Below are 18,170 nucleotides of genomic sequence, written 5' to 3'. Positions count from 1 at the left end.
AAATTGTGAGAGTTGACAAGAAAAACCGGAAACGTGTATTCGTTCTCGCGCTTCCGTTCTTCGTTCGCTTCCATGTTCGATCATCCTAGCTTGACTAAAGTTCAAATGCGGTTCCTCTGGTACCAAGTTGAATGTTTACCGCGGCTTACACGCCTCTAGGATTATGGCGGTGAGTTCGTATTCCGACACAGCTAACCTCACTGTTTGTCCCTATCAGCGTGTGGTCGATCACACCTTGCTGGGCGTCCCGAGCGTCGCTAGCAACTTCTCCCGCTGTTAGGGCCGTCACCTGAGAGAATGCCCGCGCGATGCTTCTCGTCTTCTCTTTCGGCGCAGCCCTGTAATAGCAGATGTATCTCGTCAGGACAGTTATCAGACAGCAACGTACAATCAATCACCCACTAGCTCGTTTTGCGATCTATTCGGCTGCTTGCGCTGCTTGGCGTGTCTGACCGCCTGGCGATCGCTTTTACAAGCGCAAAAATTGGCTTTCATCTTTGGCTTCAGTGAATGCCGAGGGCGGGAAAGGACTGCGGTGATTTTGTTGTGTGTACGCAGTCCACTCGTAATTTCTTTTCTGACGCCGATTTCGACCGCCCGTCTGCCTCCCTCTAGGCTGCACAAGTCACCTGGTGCAGCGACGATGATGAGCTGGACCCGGCGATGTTCGTCGAGCCGCAGCTCGAGACGCCGGATGCCGAGTACCTCGACCGGGGAAAGCTGCTGGAAAATCTGCTTACGATATCTCAGTGTAAGGCCCCACTGGCTTTGAATTTGTGTCAGCCTGTACACCAACTGCGTGCGTTGGTCACGTTTATTTAAACCATTGCAGTACAGAAATGCAAGGTATCGCCTCAGTGCCAAGCGTGTGGTGAATGTTGTTGTTTCGTTGCCACCGGCCAAAAATTGGCGTACCGGTGCAGAATTTGTGTGTGCGATTTCATAGTTGTTGTTGCTGTCATTATTATTATTATTATTATCATCATCACTTTGGCATGGAACACCACCTCGCTCATATTCTTGGCAGTTGATAGCAACCTGTATGGTCTGCCCACTGAATGCATGTGCTTATGGACTTATCCATACATACAGACGCATGTTGGCGGCTAATATTTCATAGAGCAAGAAGAGGCATGGTAAGCTTGTATTTTTTTCTGAAAACAAAACTGTTGTAAAGGCTTTTGCAGGCGTGCTTTCGTTTGTTTTGCATTTTTAAAACTGGAGCACAACTACACTTACTATTATTGCCGGTCCTGAAACTGCTAATAGTAAATATTCCCTTGTGTGTAAGCATGTGTAGAAAGCATTTGCAAGAGTGCCTCTCCAGCTTTTGCTCCTGACTCTGTTCGCCAAAATTAGTTGATGGGTTCAGCCACGAAGTGTTTGCGTGCACTTCCATAAAATTGCACAACACTAAGCGAGCTTGTTTTACTTGTTTTACTTTTTCTTAAAGGGGCCATGAAGACAAAATGCAAGTTTGGTTCATTCGAAAGACTTCCTCGTGAGAATAACACTGACACCTCCTTTAACGCAAATTTCACTAAAATGAGCTATGCAATTAGGAAAAAAGAGAACGGAATGTGACCTACTAGCTCATTTTTCGCACTAGAACCTCTGACGTATTATGTGCAGCTGTGCGATTGGCTGAGGCTAGCAAAGGCAAATGCAAGTTACGCAGGGCTTATAAGTTTGCAGAACGGGCTATTCACACTTACATTTAATCCATAGTATTTTTATCGCAGTAAGAATGATGGGGTAAACAATGGAAGTTACGAATGCACACGTAAATATAGAAGCAACAGTTCATACTGTGCGCACTATGCTTGTTATAGCTGCACAGCAGTCGGGCACTTTGGGGTTGTCTCACATTGCACTGGCCAATTGGCTTAAGCAACGTTGTCTTTCGTGACCCTGTTTGTCGAGCATACCCCTTGTTTCCTGAAATGATTACTATCAACTATAACAAAAATAAGCCAGGTGCAAATCCATTCAAAAACTAAGTGAGTGAGGACAGCAGGCCTTAGCGGTATTGTGGCGTCATATAGAAAACGGGTGGCAAATGAAACAACAAAACATGTTTCGTCGTCTACTGCAGCTCTAGTCAGCACACTTAACATTCATTTCAAATGCCTGCCCTTGATATGTCATCGCTGACGTCACGAAACACACTACTTAGTGGGAGAACCGAAATTTTGGTATAATTGGGTAATTTCTCAGCGAATAAAGCATCGTTTGTTGCCGGACAAGTGTTGGGGATCTACAAAACACCTAGGTAATCTTTAAAATACAACAAACCTGTATTTTGTCTTAATGGCCCTTTTAAGGCTAGGTGCATTACTGCAGTATTTGACAAAAATTTTAGCACATGGTGGTACACAGCACCACTTCACCAGCCCAAACAAAAATACCACTGCCTTTACTGCAAAGGCACAAAGTATTTTTAGTAAAGTAGAACACATTGCACAAGAAAACACACAATTCATTGTTTTTCGCATACACATTGAGCAGCATTGGGGCATTACGCTCAGGCATGCTAAATAGAAACGGGGTCTTGAAGTGGCTCATTAAAGCGACAGTGTCTGCTTATAGTTCTCAGGTTAAAAACAATGGCTTTCTGGGTGCCTAGACTCGGAGGTATTTGGAGAAACGAAGTAGCCGACAAGAAAAGTGCTGTGGTAGCATCCTGCTGTGTTGCAAATGCCCACATTACCTCTATCAAAGCCTAAACCATTCATTTAAAGACTTTACAAACGTTTGCAACAGCAGTGGGGCACACAGACAGACAACAAACTTCACATTAATTATAAAACATCAAACAGGGAGCTAGTGAAGAGAACAGCATAGCTTAACCACACAAAGGTCACACAGACATTCACACCTTTTAAATGGCACACCATCACCGCAATGCATCAAGTGTGCAAGACAGCTTTCGGTCCTTCATGTCAAACAAAGCCTTTATTGTTCTTTTATTCAGACAGAGACGGACCTAAAGGGAAATTGCTGCACAGTCGCAGCTCGACTAGGGCAATACTCCCGATTGATTCTGTTCAGAATAATTCTGCAACATAAAGCACAATTTTCTGACCTAATGCTTAGCTCCCGACGATGCTAAACGGTGACATTTCTTGTGACTTTACACATAGAAAATATTGTGACATTGCATATACAATATCCTTTCATAGGAGGAAAGTTTTCATTGTTCCGGGGGGAAGGGGGTGCCACCCCTGACCTCCTCTCTCTCTCTTTATACATATATATATCTGTGTGTCTGTGTGCGTGTGTGTGTGGAGAGAGAGAGAGAGAGAATAAGGGTTGGCAGTCAAAAAAACCTCGGAAAGCAAAGGGGAGAATGGGGTAGGTCATTGAAACAGATAAAGGATTTGGAAAGACAGAAGAGAAAGTTTCCAAGGTTTTCGAGGTTTTTTTGACTGCCAACTTTTCTGTCTTAATTAAACGAGCCCCTCATTTCCTATTCTGATTTGCTATATATATATATATATATATATATATATATATATATATATATATATATATATATATATATATATATATATATATATATATATATATATATTCTAAGGGGATGTATTGCTCAACGCAAGGTAGCTGACGAAAGGCCTTTAATGACCGTTATCCAAGATGGAGCGGGTTCACAGACGCGCGCCTGTCGTCTTCGTCGTCGGTGGTTTGCGTTTTGTTGTCACTGTCGATGCTGCTTTCGCGGCTGCGGAGTCTGGCGCACTATCGCGTTTCGTTCACTAGCGCCTGTACCATTCATCTCCTTTACAATATATATATATATATATATATATATATATACACACAGAAACATAGGTCGGCAGTCTACAACGCCAAAGTAGGCATATGGGTGTGGTTAGGCTCTATTTTTTACTACGGTTAATGAAGTTGAGATTTTTTTTTTTAAATATCGGGAAGGAAGAAAGAAAGAAAAACACGTGCCCAGAGTGGGGACCGAACCCACGCCTTTCGATTAGATCTCGAATGCCTTACCAATTCGGCTATCTGGGCGACTGTGTTCTCCTTCACTTTCTGGGCTATTTATATTTACTAGAAGTGTATCTGACGCTTGAGGGTGGTAGCTAGCGCCACTCTGACTACACGGGGAGAAGGGGACCTTCTTTTCCACCCCCGGGGCGTGACAGAGGGCCTTGAGAGGCAAGTGCAAGAAGACGCTTATTCGGAAGCGTTGCAGCCCCGTCGCGGTTTGGAACCAGCCTCCGATGACAATGATATTCACAAGAAGAGGATGAAAGGAATATTGATGGGGTGATTATGAGGGGAAGATGATGAAGCACAGGATAGTGCCCATAATGTACGGCCTGGTCACTGTAAATAGGACGCGTGCTCAGAACGTGCTCACAATATATATATATATATATATATATATATATATATATATATATATATATATATATATGATGCGTTGTGTTAAACCTCATAACGCGATTCTGATTTCAGGGGAATGCGGCTTAGAATCATTTGGATATATATTTATGACCTCTGCATGCAATAAAGAAACTCTGCGGGGGGGGGGGGTCACTGAAGACAGCAGCTTTTTTTTCAGGCTTAAAAAAAGCACACAGAACAAATATTTATTTCCTGAGACTAGTCTATCTGTAACATTAGAAAATGATGGTTAGTAGGCTATGTCCTTCTCTTCAAAAAAGGTAATACAGTTATTCCAGTGTGTATATTTAAATGTATTTTGTGCGCACATAGCACTCACGGTCAAAAGTTAAAAAAATAGAAAATACGGATGATGCAACAGCCACTGGTGATTTCAGAGCACTTGTCCTGCTAGGGTCAGAAATGAATTAAAAGGAATAATAAACGTGGTGCCTATCTGCACCAACAATGAGGCAGTAAGCTTTTTACCACAATAAAATTTTAAGTGAAAAGGTAAAGGCAACTCCAAAGAAACCTCAAGTGATATAGATAATGGAACTCTGGCAATTAGAGGGGGCGAGGGGGGGGGGCAGGCATCAGGATTGCCAGGGGGGACTCTGCTGGAAAACACCGGAGGGGGCTCAGGCCCCTGATCCCCCCATAGTCGGCGCCTATCATAGGTCATCAGGCTCACTCACGAGTGCACTCACACACCTCCCCACTCACCACTCGTGAGTGGTGAGTGAGCCTTGCCATCGTTTTGGACTGGCGAGTGTGAGTGCGAGACCCTCGCGCAGTGAGCCAAGCTCACCACTCGTGAGTACGAGCGCCACTCGCGGCGAGCCCCACTAACCACTCACGAATGCGCAAGCAACTCACCGTGAGCCTTGCTCATCATTCGGGAGTGCAAGTGCCACTCGTCGTGAGCCCCGCTCACCACTTGCGAGTGCACTTGCGCTACTTTCGCAATTTGTGGGGCTTACTGCGGTGAGTGCCACTATTGCACTTGTAGTCGCTGTTGGCTATTCGTCGCAGGAGCCACTCGTGCTGTGATGGTTGTTAATGGCGGGATTGCTTTTAGCTTCGGAAATATGTCGCCACTGAGCTCCTGCTAAGGTGCACCCTAGAATTAATTCTCTGGTGGCATGTTGATTTAGGAACATGATTTGGATGGCCTTCTGACGCCGTAATGCGCTAATACTGTTCGATTTCATGACTCATGGAGGGTCTGGTGCACACAGTCGCGTACGAGGGGGACGATGAGTGGTGAGCGGAGGTGCGAGTGGTGACGGCAAATAGTGAGCGTTTGTGCGAGTGGTGAGCGTGCCCACAAGTGAGTGCAAGTGGTGACGTCGAATAGTGAGCGTTTGTGCAAGTGGTGAGCATGCGCGCGAGTGAGTGCGAATGGTGACAGCGAGCGGCAGGGCCGTACCCAGATGGGGGTTTGGGGGTTCGAACCCCTACAGAAATCTTTTCCAGGCAGCACGTAAGCAATACTTACTGTTGCTTTCAGCAAAACTACCCCCTTCCCAAAATTCATAACCCCCCCCCGAAAAAGATTTCTGGGTACGGCCCTGGCGAGCGGTGAGCGTGCACGCAAGTGAGTGCGAGTGGTCACAGCGAGTGGTAAGTGTGAACGCGAGTGGGTGCGAGTACTGGTGTGCACCTAGTGAGCGAAAGTTCGAGTGAGTGCGAGTGGTGAGTGTGAGTTTGAGTGAGTGTGTGAGGAAAACATATTTTTTCTGTGTGCGTGTGAGTGAGTGCCGCCCAGTTTTGCTGAGGTATGGCACCTATGCATCCTTTATTGTTCTTAGCTGACAAGCCCACAATCAGTAGTCAGCACTTTTTGCCTCAGCCACATAAGCTAGACTGTGCCATTTCTTGGAACTTTACATGTGCAAAATACCATTACACCCTTCTTTGCTTTTAGCTGATAAACACACGATTGGAAGTCAGTAGCCTAATTTATTTCGTCCACAATGGATTTTTGAAGCTCTCCCCACACCACGTGTGACCTTAAACCCACCATGAGTGAGGGAGGTGCTGAGGGCTCACTCATATGCACCAGTACCTTTACTGCCATTGCCAGTGTTAGGTGCGCATTAGGAGGTTACTGGCACTTTTCACGACTTACCATTGTCGTTATTCTCATTATGACCGTCTTCAAGTTTTAGATAAAGGACTCCTTACACCCATAACCACATTTAAGCTCATGACACCCATCCCATCACTATTTTAGGCACAGCATTGACACTTGCAAAACCACAGCATCATGTTGACCGTCTTTGGCCCGTGTGCCGTAAAGCAGACATATCATCATCACATGCATTGGCATGCACTTGTGCCTTCCTAATGAGGAGCATAACACTGACCCCACACCTCGTTCCGCTTCTCATATCAGCCAGGGGTGGAATGAAACACCGCTGTTTCTCATAAGTACTTAGATCTCGATCCCGCTTGTTAGGCTGCTCCACTATAGTCAACAGTGGAATGAATCAACATTGTTCTCCTTGCTGATGTGTTATTCCTTTTTTACCAAGCATGTGCAAAGACCCCTAGTTTGTAACATGTCGCAAACTTGGAGGTTTCCGCGTGAACCGAGGACCCAAACAACCACGGCACTGGACCTGAGAAGCTGGTTCAGACGGATGCCCCTGATCATTTTCTCCCACAGCGGGGATGCCCGTGATCCAGGAGCGGACCGAGTACCCGTGCCCCATGTGCCGGGGCAGCTTCCAGAGCCTGGGCGACCTGGTCATGCACGAGTGCCCCAACGAGAAGCCCGCCCAGCCCGTGCTCACCTGCGTTTTTTGCACGTTCGCCACCAACGAGGGGGACCTCTTCAGGAGCCACCTGAAGGTGCGTCTCAGTCGGTGGCCGAGCCCCAACTGGCCTTTGTGCTCTTGGGTGTACTGTTTCGGACTCGCTGTGGGTAGTTCAGAGGTAGTCAGAGGATTCTCCACGGCATGGGGATGGGTGGGGAAAATGCATGCCGGATTGCCTCTCGCAGTGTCTGCAGGAAGTACAAGACTGATAATCAAAGAGCTGCGCTGTTTAGAAGGCTACAGTGCATGCCACCTCCCCTCTGTAAAGTTTCTGACAAAATGTACTGGAGAGGAAACTGACGCTGCATCCGCATGCTGTTGTGGGAACTGTGGGAAGAGTGCTTTGTTATTGGCTTTGCATGTGGTGATTCAGTCAGTGTAGAAACGTAAACTTGTTGCAGAATAAGTGCAATTATCACTCTGGGCCAGAACTGTAGAAGCTTTCCCAAAATTAATTCTTTTTCTCAAGCCATCACAATGGCAGTTGATAAACTGGATAGGTCATTGTGCACAGTTTTAGCGGAGCCTTCTGCAGCATCAGGGCTTATCGTCCTCCTGCGTCCATCCTTCTCCAGTCTATTTTTCTGGGAGCACAAAGAAGTTAGTGCAAGGGCACACTAAGTGAAACTAAGGATCGTTGCTTTGGGGTTTACTTGTAGGTAGAATGGAAGAAGTAGTGGATATAGCATGGCGGCAGCCAGCAAGAAAACAGAGCCAGAGCGTATCGCGTTACCGTGTGTTGATATGCACCACCCCATGTCGGAGAGAAGTGTGCTAGGTGTCTGTATGCACAAACGTGCAAGTGATTCTACTAAATGCCACACCACTGATGCCCACAATTTTCACACTGCTTAATTCTGCTGTCTTCTCATCTGCCACTTGGGCTACATTTTAGGCTACACTGGCTACACTCAGTGTAGGCTCGATATGGGGGGTGCACATGACACTACACTGGCTGCACTAGCGTAGCTAGTGCTTGCTTAGCTGTCTCTCATGAGGAGTACGTCTTGAGCATGTTGTATATGTGTATACGTGTATATACCCTATATATGCATGCATATACGTATGTACGCGTATGCATCCTGTGTAAGGCAGTTGAGCTGGGTGTTAAAGCAGGGGCTCGATTGCCTCCCCCCATGGTGGGCGCAGCTTCTGCACTTCAAGCCGTCGCTGCGGTGTGGCCACTGCAACCACACGTTCCCGAGCGAGGAGGTGATGGTGCGGCACCTGCAGCTGCACGGCTCCAGCCTGCCCATGCAGCCGCTGCTGGGCCTGGAGAGCGGGGCGCAGCTCACCACCTTCCTCACGGCCCAGATGACCCCCGTGCTGGCCACCAGCAACAACGGCACCCTCTGCATAGTCAACGCTCCCACCTACGTGGTGCCGGGTGAGCGAGGGGCTGGCACTGTTCCCGTCACCGCCCATATTTCTCTCTCCCTCGTATCTGTATATTGCTTTTATAGAGAGCTTTCTGTAAAAAAAAACTGTTGTTGATTCCTCTATCGTAGGAATCGGTAAAACAGAAAAGTGAAATGTGCAGCGAAGGGCGCATGATTTGCGCGTCGGTGGCTGTCTTGAGGGTGTGCTTGGCGAGCAACGTCCTGCTGGTGGGTCGCTTCGGCAGAGGTGCGGCCATTTTGGTCCTGCTCCGTGGTGTGTACAGCAGATGGTAGCGTTGCAACGAGCTCAGCTTGTGGAACGCGAGGCAGAGTTCATAGCTTGGACCGTGAACACGCAAACGCGTTCCGCTTCCCACTGGTGTTTCTCTTCGCCCGATCAAGGCGCCAACTGCCGGCGCTCATTAGCATCATGATGTACTACTTCGCTTCATCTCTCCTAGATGTCAGCACCATCCGCGTCAATGAAAAGTTTTCTTCCATTTCTCCTGTGTTCGTTGTGCTGCCATCATTTCCATGACGGATATTGCGTCAGTGAAATCTTGGTGTATCCCGGCATAAAACACTTTCATGTAAAAAAATTATCCCCCAGAATTCCAAGGAGCTCAATAGAGGCCCTGTGTGTGTGTGCAGCCCTGGAGGACTGCCACACGAGGAACACGTGCAGCCTGTGCTCAGAGACGTTCCCACGGCTGAGCCAGCTGGCGGCACACGGCCTCAAGCACCCCGAGTTCCCCGACATCCACATCCAAGGAAACTGCCTCTTGCCGGGCAGGGGCTCCCAGGAGCCACTCGGAGGTAGGCAGGGACTCTATACATTCCGGTGGAGACACTCCCTTGCTCGAGTGATTTGTTTTCATTGAGAAAACAAATTGCAAGTTTTGCTTACGGATGCATGCTGTGCCATTAGTGGTGTGCTCTGAATAGCTGCCCTTCCTTCCTCAGGAGCTCAACATTCAAGCTCAACGTTCAGCTGGCTCTGTGGTTTGGAGTTACAGTTAAACCTGGATGTAACGAACCCCTATGTAACGAATTCCTGGATTTAGCTAAGTTTTTTTTATTCCCCATTTCCAGCCCCATTGAAACCCATGTATTTGCGACCTCTTCATAACGAAGGCACTGTGATGTTTAACCTTGATATAATGAATTTGCTACTCTGATGAGCCATTGTTTTTTGCAATTTTTGTGAAAAATCGGCTGGAGAAATTCGCTAACTAAGCGAACTTCTCCCGCACCGCAAACTACCGTGCGTTTCCACCGGTGTCGGTTGTGTGCTAGGCCTGCGTGTCGTCGTGTAGTTGCGCATCTCCACTGCCATCTGTGGTGTCGGTTTGTTGGTGATAAATTCTGCTTCCAAAAAACTTTTTTTTTTTTTTTCTTCCCTCAAGACAAGCTTGCAATTTTAAATGCCGTCTCTGTCGGCGAGAACGAAGAATGTCGCCACTTGGTACAGTATCTCTGCTAGCAACCTCTCAACCATTTTCAGGGATGCAAAAAGCAACAAGTTCGCAAAAAGGCACCTTTTCAGCACAAGTTCAGTCCTTGAAACGGGTTTAATCAAGCCACCAAAAAGTGTCAAAAGGCAGAAGTGATACTTAAACTACGCTTGTGCATAAGTGGGGTAAGTGACCTTGCTTCTTTGGAGTGCCGAGTAGGGCCTAAGTTCGTGGGAAAGCAGCAGACACAAATCATGCAGTTTTTCACTGTTAAATAAATCAATTAAGAGTGAGTTCACCGTCACTTATTTATAGCATCTTGGTCTCGTTTCGGCTTCATTCACGCGAACCTTAACTCGAAACCCGCATGTAACGAAAAATTGCGAATTTTTGTCAGCTTCATTGTATCCAGGTTTACCTGTGGTGTCCTCCTTGACATGCATGTTCATGTCACATGTTCAATTCGCTCTGGGCAGTGCTTCTTTTTTAAACTCTTCTTCTGACTGTTAAGAGCACAGCGGAGGTTTGTTCCGCTGGTTCCTCCAGCAGAAACCAGCGGCGGTGGCCATACAAAGTGATGGCTTAGGTTACCAACCCACCAAAGGACCTTCCCTCCTCCTCTCTCATACCTTCCACTGCTTCCGTGAGAAATTCCTCCCCTACACCACTTTGTATGAGGCAGCGGGGGGAGCTCGAGTGGAAAGAGGAGGAGGTAGGGAGCACTTCTTATGCCTCCGCATTCTTTCCCACACTGCCTTCATGATTATTGCAGCTGTGACCATTCCAGCGTTATTCAAAGGATAACCGGCACAAAACAACAACACACAGGTAGAAGGGTACACAGGGATAGCACTGTGTCTGTCTGCACCCTTCTACTTGTGCTTCATCACATGTGTGCTGGTTATCTCTTTATTAATGCAGCGACTTGCCCAATCTTCCGTTTCAGCATATTTCGAACAGCGCTAACACGAAGGGGACAAAGAAAAAGGGACAAACACAGGTGCTGACTATCAACTAAAGTTTCTGTCAACTAGATTTTCACATTAAAAGATTGGGAGAGGACTGCAAAAGCCACCCATCCTTATTCCCCTCAGATAAGGAAGTTGGTTTGCTGGGGTCAGGGTTGTGAGTGGGAAAGGGCGACCAAAAAAATCTTGCAGCTGTTTTTATCGATGTATGCAGTCATTGCACATTACCACTATATAAATGTTGTTTTCCTTCGAATAAATTTTAGTTGACAGTCAGTGCCTCTGTTTGTCCTTTCTTTGTCCCCTTCGTGTTAGCGCTGTTCGAAATATGCAACCATACCAACTAGCTCGACTTTCGTTACGGCTACAGTTCCGTTCCAACATGTCTGCTATTGCACCGAAGACTACGTTTAGCGCAGACATTGCACCCTGCGGAGAGGAGGCCGCTTGCAGCGCATTGCTTTCCCTCCTGCTAACTAGTGACCTTGGGGTGGGTGTCTGGTGCAGCGCTCATGTGCAGCCAGTGCTGCGTGGTGTTCACCCACCCGGTGGCCCTGGCCGCCCACTCGTGCAACTCCAAGGAGAGCAGTGACGGTGGTGGCGATGGCGTCGTGCCGCCCCCAAGCCTCGCTGGTGGAACCACCTTCCTGGTGCCCCAGGGTTCCCCTGGTGGCGACCTGGGGGCGCCGCAGCTGCCCCTGGTGCTGCCTGGGGGCACCCCGCAGCAGCAGAGCCCCGTGCGGCTCTACTGCTGCCCCTACTGCCCCTACACCTCGTACCTGCTGGCCAGCCTCATCCGCCACAAGGAGGTACACTTCACCCACCGCTGCATCAACTGCGACGTGCGCTTCCCCACACAGCTTGCGCTGCTGCAACACAGGCAGAAGGTACTGAAACACTCCTGCGGGGTCGCATACTAGCGTGCAGAAATGGGTGGAAGCTGCGGCTTCTCAGGAAGATTGCAGGTGCTTGCCTACTTGTCGCCGGAGGACTTCTCTTCAAGATGCATTTGGTTGCGTGTTAGCACCACCAGTTCAAAATATTCTGTCCTGGTTGCTTTCCCTTTTGCCTGGAGGCCTTGCGTCGTCAAATTAGAGGCACGTGTCCTGCTGGAAGACCCCTTCATGTAGCCTCTCCTGAATGCAGTGCTTCCACATACTGTGCCCCCTGCTCTCTCTTTTCTTCTACGTTCCCCTTTCCTCCTCCCCCTCTCAATTTTTCTTCTGCGGTCTTAGTGCACCTATGTTGGTTGTGTCGACCTTGATGAAAACACCAGTATGTGGTGCCTTTATTCTTCTATTGGGGCAGTAAACTTCACAAAAGGTTCCCAGCATCTTTGGTTTGTGGAGTACTGCTGAAGTTGGCATTTTCTGTTAATTGCTTGGGCTCCTCAAAAACAACCAATTTCAGCCCACCCACCATTTGGGACTGCTTGTTATTGCAAGTATGATGTTCGTTGGAGTTTACGTGTAAAGTATTGCTGGGCAGTGAACGTGCCTTCAAAACTGATTGCCTCCTTGAATGCCTTCCAGGAGGTGGTGTGCTTGTGCTTGTACAACTGAGGTCCACTGCACTGTTCCCGTTGCAGATGCATGCGGACGCTGTTGCTGGCACAGCCTCACTGCCGGTGATATTACCGGCTCAGGGTGTGAACAACAGCAACGGGCCCTACAAGCGGGGGAGACCCAGGAAAAACCAGGAACAAAGTGAGCACCTTTGAATTGGAATTGAATTTTATTGAGTGACAAAACCATAAGTACATAAATGCACTCTTCCGAGTCCCATCAGGATTGTTCGAAGAGTACTGACACCAAATTTTTACGTTCTCTTTTTATTGTTTCATCTGCGTTTGATGGCCCTGCAATCGTCAGCCAACACTTAAAACACTTGAGCTCATGATTACAGTGGAATCCCGATGATACGATTCTGGGTGATGCAAGTTTCGGGATGATACGAATTTCTGATAAGTCCCGGCGAAATCGCATTGTTTGCAACGGGAAAAATTTTGGCTGTTACGAACCAACGCCTGTATAATCCTTGCCTAACGTGTGAGCGAAAAATGACCAAACAGCCACTCTCCTGTTGCTCTCTCCTACCCTTTCACACTCCGTAGCCTTCCTGCGTTCTTTTATGTCCACCAGCCAGCGCCGCTTCTCGGAAACTATGCAAAATAGTTGACAGTTTGTCTTGCGTTCCCCAGGCAGCGCTCCGACGCCTTCGAGGCAAGGTGACAGACACACGCTATAGAAGTGGGTGCAGTTTTCGCGACTCGCGAGCAGTGACGTAAGGTGGGATGTCCGCCGGCACGCACCACATAGCGGATGAGTGCCTGAACTAAGCATCCCTACCGCTCCCATTGGAAAGCGGGCGACGTGTTAGGCAATATTTATACAGGCGGCGTTGTTACAAACGGACCCGCGCGGCCTGGTGGATGATACGAACGTGCCGGCGAGGCGCCTGACTGCCAAGCGAGCAAGTGACGGCGACGTATGGGGTCTCTCTCCCCTCTTTGTAGCTCTTTCTCTAGGAACGGCCGGGCTGTTTACTGCTCATGAAAACGCGCCGCAGAACCACCCGCATGCTGCGTGCGGCGCGGCCGGCGGCGGCAACATGGCAGCTGCTTCGGCCACGAAGTGGTGCGGGGCGCTCGAGCAACCGCTTCTAACCGCTCTTTAAAATGCCACTCAAGGCACACAAGAAGTCGCTTGTGCAGTTAAGGAGCTGATAATGTGGACGAAAGCAACACTATAAAACATCATCCACCCACAGAATATCTGCCGGGATGGTAAGCCTAAACATATCCCCAGCCGGCTGTCTCGAGCGCTTCGAAACTGCCGCCATGAGGCGCACGCCTCCCCATTAACACAAGTCGTCAGGCTCCTTCCACTGTCAAGCGCGTTGGGCACGATTCTAACGTGCGTCGCACAAGAATCGTGATTTGTGCGTGTCGTGCAACGCCGACACGCACAAATAGCGGGCAAAAACGCGCGTTGCGGTTCACACCTTCCGTTGCGGGTGTAGGGCTTGGGCACAGCGAGTGAGGAGACGCATGCGAGGATTTACACGCTCTAGAAAGGACTGCTCAGTAACATGGAGGTTAAAAAAAGCAGAAAACATCACGTTTTTTTTTTTTCCAAGCGAAAGTAAGATAAGAAATAAACGAAGACTTCTTTTAGGGCTCAATTTTTTGGTCTGTGTTGGTTCATACGAATTTTGGATCATACGAATATTTCTCGCGGTCCCGCAAGATTTGTATCATCGAGATTTTACTGTATTATGTAGAACGACTTGAAAATCATAAGCTTCAGTTTCCATTGCTGTGAGCCCGATTGGGCATGTATGACAGGACCACGGCATTACGTCACCATTTTGTGCAGACATATAAACACTGTGGGAGGCTGGTGGAGGCGTTTTGACCACCCCGCCACTGAAACGCTTAGGCTTACCATTGCAGTTGATATTTGATGACTGCTTTCAATAGAGGGGCAGTTGTGACCTCCACTGATATTCTAGGCCACATTGTCAGCTCCTTTCCCACATGTAGAACTCCGTGTTTGCAAGAGTGCCATTCTAAAAGAGTGGTTGCACCAGTAGTGCTAGATTTGTGCCTCAGTGCCTTGTTGCCAATCGGTGAGTGTTGCTTGGAAAGTGATGTCACGAGTTCCTGCCAAACATCGGAGACACTTCACTGCGGCACCTTCTTTTACTTTCCATGGGATGGCATCACACTGCTCTCTGTTTTTTCCGTGCCGCTCCCCAAGCTTTTCTGCTGGCGCGATAGACGAGATCAAATTAAAGTATGTTCCAATCGTCCCAGGCTGTTCATACTTCAGCACAGTTTTTCCGTTTAGTAGAGTACAGTATTCTTGCGCATATAACCTGCCCCTCCATATAATCCGCAACCCCACTTTCAGCCCGCCGGAAAAGAAAAAAAAATCCTCGCGTATTGCCCCAGCATTTGATGCAGGAAAGGCTGCACCAAAGCTACTGCTCAAGCAACACATCACTTACTATATAGACAGAAAAAGCGTATATTTAGCAAGTAAAATACACTGACTGCAAGGCGAAAGTCACAGTTCACTTATTGTCACTGCTCTCGCTATAGAGCTATCACTTGAGCATGCTCACTGTTGTGCGCAAGGTCTTCCCTGTCCTTGTATGTTTTGCGCAATCGCTGCCATGGGAGGCTTATTCAGTGCTACAACGTAGGAGCTTCACGCCATATCGCGCCTTTCTGTGAAGCTACACTAAAGGAAAAACCCCGCGTATTACCCGCACCCCTACTTTGCCACTGAAATTTCCGCATATTTTGGTACGGGTTATACGTGCGAAAATACGGTAAGTAAACTGTATATTCGTACAGTTAAACCTGGATGTGACGAAATTGACGAAAGTTCGCAATTTTTCGTTACATGGAGGTTGCGAGTTGAGGCTTGCAGGAATAAAACCGAAATGAAGCCAAAATGCTAGACATCAGTGAAGGTGAACTCGCCCTTCAGGGACTTATTTCACAGCGAAAAACTGCATCAGCTGCGCCTGGAATGCTTTTGCCCAAGCTTAGGCACCATACGGCGCTCCGAAGAAGCAAGGTCACTCACTTCCGTATTAACAAATATAACTTTAAGCATCACATTTGCCTTTTGACTCTTTTCGGCACCTTATGCCAAATTTATGCTGAAAGGGTGCCTTTTTGCGAGCGTGGTGCTCTTTACCGCACTCAAAATGGTCGAGAGGGTGCCAGCTGGGATTTTGTATACCACGTGGCGATATTTCTTGCCGGCGGAGAAGGCTATTCAAATTGTGTGTTTTGCTTGTAACTAACATCAAGTTCTGCACTATCTCCCTGATCGTCGAAACTGGGAGCTTGTTTGACTGATGGGAACTCACCGAACATGGCAAGTGCCCATCCCTGGCCAGATGTGCGCGCATTATTCGCTGTGATGTGTCTTCCTCCTTTACGTCCGTGTGTAGAGATTTCGACGCACGTTAAAGATTTCTAGGTGGTCAAAATTATTCCAGAGACCTCCAGTGCAGCAGCACACCTCATAGCACAGGTGTAGCTTCAGCGCGTTAAACCCCACAATCAATCAATCAATCTTGCTTCCTTGCAGTTGAAGTGACGAAGGTGGGACGCGTGTGGCACTGCAAGACGTGTGGGGTGACCCTGCGGAGGGGCTCGGATGAGGCCGCCTCCCACAAGTGCAACATGTTCCAGTGCCCCCACTGCAGCTTCATGACCCACAAACCCAATGGGCTCAACATTCACATCAGCTTCGCTCACAGCTTCAGGCAAGTGCAGTTCCAAGACTACTTCTCCACTGTCCAGCGCATCTTATCTCTTTCCGAGCCATCTGGGTACAATCCTTAAACGCCTGCAAGTGTCGTTGCAATTTAGAGCTTCGTCTGGATTGCGAAAGATTGTGGCCACTCTTCTCTCGGGGTATAATGGTGCACCGCACTGCAAATGAGTGGCTGTTGTTGCAATATTTCTGGCTGCTTGTACATAGGCTTCGAGAAAGGACAGAAACCAGGGAAAAGGTTGTGTGCTTGTATGTATTGCTATTTTCTGGATTGGCTGCATTGTGCATTAAAGGAATTGTGTGGCGGAAGTTGTTTACAGCAATAATAATTAAGCTTCCAAGTGATAGGTTCCCCAACCATCAGTGAATTGCTAGGTGGCCAGTGAAAGAAGTTTTCTCTCCAAAGCAACAATCTTTATCAGCCGTACTGTTCTTGCGGCTAAGAATGTGACCTGTGACATTATGCTCAGCAGCGCAATGTTTCAGTTACGAGACCACATGATTCCCAGAGTTGCTAGACTTGGTACAAAACACATCTGTGCTGTGTGACGTGTAAAATGAGCCAGGTTTTTTCATCCCAAACCTGCCACGTGGTTTCAGGCAGTGCAACTCTGTGCAGTGAGCTTATTAAAACTCATTGTCGGTGCCCATCTAATGGTGGCCAGGCCGTAGCTGTGTAGTCAGGGCTGCCCGCGGAAAACAGCGTTCTTTGGTGTCTCGCTGGTTCCATCTTTGATGTGCCGGCCGTGTTGGCGAGTGTGGAACCCTGTGGCCCTGTGTTCCCCTCAGGTGCACCAGATGCGGGAACACGTTTGTGAGCAAGGAGGAGCGCACGTTGCACAGCACCTACCTGTGTGCCAACCGGCCCTTCAAGAGCATCTCGGAAGAGGACATTCCGCTGGCCGTGCTCAAGCGGCACCGGGAACGCAACTCCATTAGCAACGATGAGCACAAGTCCGAGCAAGAGGCGGGGCCTGAGCAGCCCCAGCCCGAGCGCCAGCCTGAGCCTCAGCCTGCGGCGGGCGAGCCTGTAGCGGCCCCGCCCAGGAGGGGACGACCGCCCAAGAACAGGCTTCTGCTGGCCCTACCTGCCACTCCTCAAACGAGCCAGGCAGAGCCGAAAAACGAAACCAGGAAGCGCGGACGACCGAGGGGACGACGGAAATAGCCTGCCTAGAGGTGAGAAGCCACGTCCTCTTTGTGCTCCCTTGTGCCTTCATTGAGAAGCCAGTGGCCGCTATGGTGGGGGCACGCTAAGATCAGATAGTGAGAAATTACTGGCAGGTCGTTTCTTTTCGTTTTTAGTTACACTTTGGATAGCATGTTTTATATCAATGTGAATGCGTTAACTGGCTGGTTGAGCAAAGAGACCAGTGTTCCTAAAAATTGGGGAGGTGAATTTCCATTTGGTGCGACGTATCGCGTGGCTTTATAGCACATTACTCAGACATAAAATACATATTTGCCATTACCTCACACGACAGCACAGCGAGAGCACTCTTTGCACATTCTGCCACACTCCCTGCTGCCGTCTGTGCTCCCTGCCTCCGTGCCAAACATGCAGCAGCACTCGTTGCTCACAGTTGCTACATTCGCATTTTCAGATTCTCCATCGGAACCGTGTTGGGGTGCCATAGAAGAGTAGTTAACGTCAGTTTAGGTGGCTATTTTTGAAGTGCTGTATCTCCAGAAATCCACCACTTAGTGCAGCCATTTTGGTATCGTTAGATAAGTCAAACCATCGTCTTCCATTTTTTGGGCGCCTCTTTTTTCCGTTGCTCACTCACAAAAGAACAGCAATGAACAGCAAGAAAAGACGGTGGAACGAAGCAACCCA

The 18,170-nt window shown here is 48.5% G+C and overlaps 1 protein-coding gene and 1 non-coding gene across 4 annotated transcripts; one reads left to right on the top strand and one right to left on the bottom strand.

The window, feature by feature from the left end:
• The first annotated feature begins 25 nt into the window (after positions 1–25).
• LOC144178717 (uncharacterized) lies at positions 26–18,060 on the top strand. Of its 3 annotated transcripts, none has more exons than XM_077706787.1 (9): positions 26–169; positions 616–751; positions 7,082–7,266; positions 8,382–8,619; positions 9,263–9,427; positions 11,541–11,842; positions 12,622–12,739; positions 16,145–16,322; positions 17,123–18,057. In XM_077706787.1, exons 1-9 carry the CDS (start codon positions 164–166, stop codon positions 17,499–17,501), a joined length of 1,707 nt encoding a protein of 568 aa, XP_077562913.1. In that variant the 5' UTR covers positions 26–163; the 3' UTR covers positions 17,502–18,057. The 3 variants fall into 3 exon arrangements, with proteins under 3 accessions (XP_077562913.1, XP_077562912.1, XP_077562914.1); XM_077706786.1 differs by having other exon boundaries at positions 11,541–11,920; positions 17,123–18,053; XM_077706788.1 differs by lacking the exons at positions 26–169; positions 616–751 and adding an exon at positions 1,036–1,136 and having other exon boundaries at positions 11,541–11,920; positions 17,123–18,060.
• On the bottom strand, positions 3,958–4,029 carry Trnar-ucu (transfer RNA arginine (anticodon UCU)). The gene has a single exon. It is a non-coding gene; the product is annotated as a tRNA-Arg (tRNA).
• Positions 18,061–18,170: the final 110 nt, after the last annotated feature.

This window comes from Haemaphysalis longicornis, unplaced genomic scaffold, assembly GCF_048455015.1.
Source record: "Haemaphysalis longicornis isolate Haplotype H1 unplaced genomic scaffold, Haemaphysalis longicornis Haplotype H1 scaffold_4, whole genome shotgun sequence".
Lineage (NCBI taxonomy): Eukaryota > Metazoa > Arthropoda > Arachnida > Ixodida > Ixodidae > Haemaphysalis > Haemaphysalis longicornis.
The sequence above is the reverse complement of the archived record's forward strand: the minus strand, read 5'-3'. Positions and strand labels throughout refer to the sequence as shown.